The sequence below is a fragment of the Nicotiana tabacum genome, chromosome 19, assembly GCF_000715075.1.
Source record: "Nicotiana tabacum cultivar K326 chromosome 19, ASM71507v2, whole genome shotgun sequence".
Taxonomy (NCBI): domain Eukaryota; kingdom Viridiplantae; phylum Streptophyta; class Magnoliopsida; order Solanales; family Solanaceae; genus Nicotiana; species Nicotiana tabacum.
In genome coordinates this window covers 57,260,062-57,265,467 of record NC_134098.1, presented here as the reverse complement: position 1 = coordinate 57,265,467, position 5,406 = coordinate 57,260,062, and the positions used below count along the sequence as shown (strand labels likewise).

The 5,406-nt window shown below is 36.5% G+C and overlaps 1 protein-coding gene across 2 annotated transcripts; it reads left to right on the top strand.

Annotated features, from left to right (window-relative positions):
• The first annotated feature begins 1,087 nt into the window (after positions 1-1,087).
• Positions 1,088-4,110, top strand: LOC107816885 (uncharacterized). 2 transcript variants are annotated; one of them, XR_001655064.2, is made up of 4 exons: positions 1,088-1,475; positions 2,081-3,145; positions 3,258-3,465; positions 3,841-4,110. XR_001655064.2 is itself a non-coding variant. In XM_016642630.2 (3 exons), exons 1-2 carry the CDS (start codon positions 1,203-1,205, stop codon positions 3,143-3,145), a joined length of 1,338 nt encoding a protein of 445 aa, XP_016498116.1. In that variant the 5' UTR covers positions 1,088-1,202; the 3' UTR covers positions 3,258-3,588. The 2 variants fall into 2 exon arrangements, 1 of the variants encoding a protein (XP_016498116.1); XM_016642630.2 differs by lacking the exon at positions 3,841-4,110 and having other exon boundaries at positions 3,258-3,588.
• The last annotated feature ends 1,296 nt before the right edge of the window (positions 4,111-5,406 follow it).

Below are 5,406 nucleotides of genomic sequence, written 5' to 3'. Positions count from 1 at the left end.
GATCAGTTGATAAATTAATGTCGATGGCCACCTGTGAGTTAGCATCGATCGAATTGGCAACTGGGACACTGTTGGGATTAGCAGGAGACACCTCGTTGCTAGGCACAAAATTATTATTTTCGCCATGATGGCCAGACTCAACGTCAACATTCAAGTGGACAAACTGAGAATTCGACATTTTTAAGCTGATATGAAATTAAGACTTTAAAGAACAAGCGTAAAATATGGTGTGTTATGGAGATTTGTATCAAATTACCACTATTATTGTTAGCCCTACGGTTGACGCCAAACTGTTTAACCTTGAAATTGAATAATAATTAAATTTTTACGCGATTTTAAGGATACGTAGATTGATTCAACACAAATAAGCAAAAATATTAGATAAACGAGTTAAAAACAAAATAAACGATCAAACCAGTTGTAATGTTATGGCCTAGTCCGAACCTAGGTTGAACAGTAATTTTGTCCTCGATTGGTCCTTTGGTTCGAGCCTAGTTGTGAATGAAGAACAGGACAATTAAATAAGAACTTTTGCAGTAGCTAGAAAGTAGGAAATGAATTTGTATTGCTTTGATTCGTGTATTATCAAAGAAAAAATTGCCCTTTATATAGTATGAGAGTTTCATCCCTAGTACAAGTCTAAAAAAGGTAAAAATCTTCCTTTTTCGTTAATTACTGATCCGTAACTAACATCGAACGATATCTGCGTCGTGGTATCCGGTTAGGTATGAATATCACGACCCTCTATCCGTTGTGTGTAACCGTTTACTGTATTTCCGGAGGTTTTAGAACTCGTTCTGGATCTAGAGAGTGTCGCTTTTTTATGCCCGATGATGAACACATCGTTCACCTTCCATGAGTCTCGATACGAAGGGCCCCAACCTCGATTTCTATCTCGTGCGTCCATGTCCTTCTTACGTTTTCTTCCCCGGGGAATCGGGGTATACATTACCCCCAATTTTAGACGTATACTCTAAGAACATCAGAAAACGATATGGAAAAGAAATCGAGATAAATTTTATTTATTTTAGCTTATTACTAAAAGTGGATAGTTAATGAACTTTAAAAATTAAGGAGTTTAGCCTTTGGCAGAAGTCCGTCTGCTATTTTAAGTTTGGAACCAAACGATATCACTCTGGGTCGACTATAAATATGTCACGACTTCGAAATTGCAACATTGCGATAGCAAAGAAAGAGAAGATATGGAAGGAGAAGTAGTAGAACTGTACGAGCTTCAGTACTCTGATTTGAAGAAACTTTCTTCAGAGAAAGCTTTATCAGCAGCAGAATCTTCTGAAGAAATTCAGCGGCTTGAATCAATCACCACAAGTGTTATGGAAAACCTAGGGCCAGAGGGACCCGGACTTCTGGCCATCACCGGCGTTCCAAAAGCTTCCAATCTTCGTCGAACTCTTCATCCTTTGGCTCGAAATCTCTCTCTTCTCAATAACGAAGATCGCAAACGCCTTCTTAAGGTCTACCTCTCTCCCAGTTTTAATTTTTGTTCCCTTTAACTTCCTTCTTCATGTCCAATCTTCAACAGTCTTATCAGCTAATAACATAATGCAATGAAAATTAAAAGAAATGTGCCCAAATAAAACGAGTTGTTTGTAAAATTTAGAGACGTTCTATTTAGAGAATCCTGAGTTTGCCTTAAAGAATGATTTTTTAACTATGTTTGAATGAAATGTTCCCAAATAAAGCAGGATATCGTATCTCAAACTAGCTGGGTTGGTTATGTATATTTATTGATAAACTATTTTCAGATCGAGGCATCGGTATCTAATGTTCAATGCTCTAGCCCACTTTAATTTGGGCGTATTCATCAATGTCCTGAATTGTTTTGCTAGTTTTACTGATTGAGAGTGAGGGAATGATAGTAGTTTGAAATATCACTATCTTTTGAAATCTGACTGTGCATTGTAAAATATGTGCAACTTGCAAAGCTCAAGGATTTTCTTTTGGAAAGAACATGGATGGTAGAGCCTGGTTGCATAATTTGCCTTGTTACTTATCAAAAAAAGAAAAGAAAAGAATTGCTCTATTACTTAATCCTCTTAATATTATTATTGAGCAACAGGAAAACAATCTAGGAAGTGATGTTTCATTGAAGAACCCGAATAGAAATGTCTCGTCTTTTTCTATGCAATTGAAATATGAGCAGTGCTTTGAAAGAGGTGACTGTCGGGTTAATGATCTAGATGTTGGTAATGGGGATGACGAAGTGGTTGATCAGGATGAGTTTAAGAAATTAGGATGCACCTTTAAGGAGCTAGGATATTGCATGATGGACATAGGGCTTCGTCTTGCCCAAATATGTGATAAGATCATTGGAGGCCAAGAGCTACAACAGAGCTTACTAGAGTCTGGCACAGCTAAAGGGCGTCTAATCCATTACCATTCCGCTGTTGACAATGATATTATTAGAGAAGCTGCAAAAAGAAACGGATATGTTAAATCAAGAAATGGAAAAGTCAATAAGAATGAGCAAGCAAGTACGAAACAGCAAGGCACTGACTTATCGAAAGACCAGTCAAATGACTATGGTCTTTGGCAGCAGTGGCATTATGATTATGGCATTTTCACTCTCTTAACAGTTCCCATGTTTCTGTTGTCCTCTCGCCAAGAAACGCCAGCTGCTGTAAATACTGGTTCACCTATTTCTTCTGAGCATGAATTCCCTTCGCCCAGTGGTCACACATATCTTCAAATATTTGATCCCAAAAAGAATCAGATCTTCATGGTAAAGGCGCCTTCAGAGAGTCTCATTCTGCAGGTTGGAGAAGCAGCTGATATATTATCTAAGGGGAAGCTACGAGCAACACTTCATTGTGTTTGTAGACCACCAAAGATTGAAAACTTGAGCAGAGAAACATTTGTTGTCTTCTTGCAGCCAGCATGGAGCAAACAATTCTCTCTTTCGGATTACCCTCTTGAACGTTTAAATTTAAGTAGTCAGCAGTGTGGGGTATGTATTGAGGGAATTGAAGAGTCTAGGCAGGTATCAGAGGAATTAAGTCAAGAAATTCAAAAGATTGTTCCACCACTTTTGTCGAGGCTGAAAGATGGGATGACATTTGCAGAATTTTCCCGTGAAACTACAAAACAATACTATGGTGGTAAAGGTTTACAGTCCAACAGATAGGTGACTACTGACTAGTAACCTTCTTTTTCCTTCTCTTTTTCTATGTAAGTTTCATTCATATGAACAGATAATTTCAGTATGTAATGGTTTGTCTCTTTTATCTTGGATTCAGGTTTTCTGTGGATATTCTTAGATGCGGAGAGCTTCCATCTGGCCGGACAATGCTTAAACTGGTGGCAAAAAGTCTCAACTTTCCTATGGGTCTGTTTTGATGATCTGTGACACAGTAATGTCTTGGAATCACACTTACGGTGTATTTTTAACTGTATACAGTGTGAAAATCCATTACTTCAAGTCCCCCCTCTCAGAGCCAATGTTAGGTAAAGAGTCGATGTAGTTTTAGGAATTAATTTCCCATTTAGAAAAATGAGACATCATATTGTATGTGATTTTGGAAAAATAAAAAATTTAACATTTTCTAAGATATTGAAATGCTTGTAAAAGTGCGCTTTCTATGGCAACAAAGAACTTGGTCTATTCAACAACACCCCGACTGTGTGGGAATGGCTGAATGTGCCCAATGCAGAAAGAAATTAGTCACTGCAACTGTGCACCATGCTTAAGAATGACTGCTGAAGGAACATAATCCTGTGACCTTTACTTGGGACCTTTTGCCGCACTAAACTTTGGATTTCTGAGAACTATCTTAAAATTATACTTCCTAGTCATAGATTTTCTTTTGCTGTTACTTGCAGATGGTCAGAAGGTAAGATGAATGGGGTTTACAAGCTTGGGCCTCATCCACACTCTACAAGGTACATGTAATCAGCCCAAAGGCAAAAGTAGCTTCATCTAATGGCTTTGGACTTGCACCAGGACCGGCTCATTGGCCTGTTCTCTTCATCATGTCTAAAATAATAACATGTTCGATTAACATAAAAGGTCAAAGATGTCAAACATTTCAACAATACAGTGATACAACGTAATATTGGAATATACAGAAGTCCAGTGAGTACATTCCTCAATAATGCACTAATAATATTATAAGCCTAATATGGAAGCCTACGGCTCCCTAGTTTTGCATTAGGCGCAGATATTCAGTTGATGAGAGGAGTTAAGCAACATAGAATGACCCAAATTGAGGTTTCTGTTACAGAGCAGTTCGAGCAGTCTAATTTATGCATGTTATATATATGTGCTAATTTACATGCATACAGCTTTACTCATGTTTTACACATGTTTTGCTCTGTGATTGTGTTTAGACTAGCAGAGAACTTCTATGCTGTAGTGCTGTCAATGAATCTACTAAAATGGAATAACAATCTTTTTCATGTTTCTGGAGAAAAAGATAGTTTACAATCATTACTTGTTGAATGCTTTTGTGGACACATGCTGCCCATTTCGATAACATAAGGACTAAGATGAGCTAATGATTCCACTAGTTGATTGATGGATTTTGCCTTGTAGTTTGTACCTATTGGAGAGCATATTACTACTATTACTATCAAACCTATAATCCATAGGCTGGTCTTTTTGACTTCTAGAGTGGAGCGGATCTGTCTCTCATAATTGAGGTGTACATATTCGTAACAGTTATGGGTTTATTTCAGTAGACAACATAGGAACTTGAAAGGTGGTGGAAGCCACATTCCTTATTCTCTTTCTTTAAATTACTCGATTTGATTTATTATTCAAATAATTACAGGAACTTCATGACTAGGTTAGCCGCACCTTAACATAGAAAATAAGCACTTTTAACTTTTTTAAAGTGAAGTATGAATAGATTTGTCAAATGATAAACGATATGTGAAATAAATGCGTTCTATTAAATTTGAGTATAAACTGATCGTGTGAGATGAACGGAGTTACAACCCAACTAGTCACATTCTTGACTTTGTCAAATTCTTATTCGTTGATCCTAATTACAGCACATAAATTCAGAAATACCACGAATGACATTAGATGTATTAATGGAATGCTTCAAGCAAATAGAAGAATGTATTACTCCATCCGTTTTAATTTACATGACTTAGTTTGACTTGACACAAAGTTTAAAACAAAGACTTTTGAAATATGTGGTGCTAAAAGTGTAAGGGGCAAAATCTTAGTAGAACTATAATATTTGTGTGGCTATAAAAACTTCTCATTAAGGGTAAAGTGGGTAGAATGAAAAATTTAAAGTTAAATTATTTTTAAATACATAAATTTTTTATTTTTTTTTAAAACAAACTAATAAAGAAATTGTGTCATCTAAATTGAAACAGATGAGTAGTAAATGGTGTCTCCTTCCCTCAAATTTGTAGTCAAAAAGTGAATGTTAT

What these genes read in the sequence shown, in the direction of transcription:
- LOC107816885 (XM_016642630.2), top strand. Translation starts at nt 1,203, where the DNA reads ATGGAAGGAGAAGTAGTAGAACTGTACGAGCTTCAGTACTCTGATTTG. An exon ending in ATCGCAAACGCCTTCTTAAG is followed by an intron (nt 1,476 to 2,080) that starts GTCTACCTCTCT and finishes ATTGAGCAACAG; the next exon opens with GAAAACAATCTAGGAAGTGA.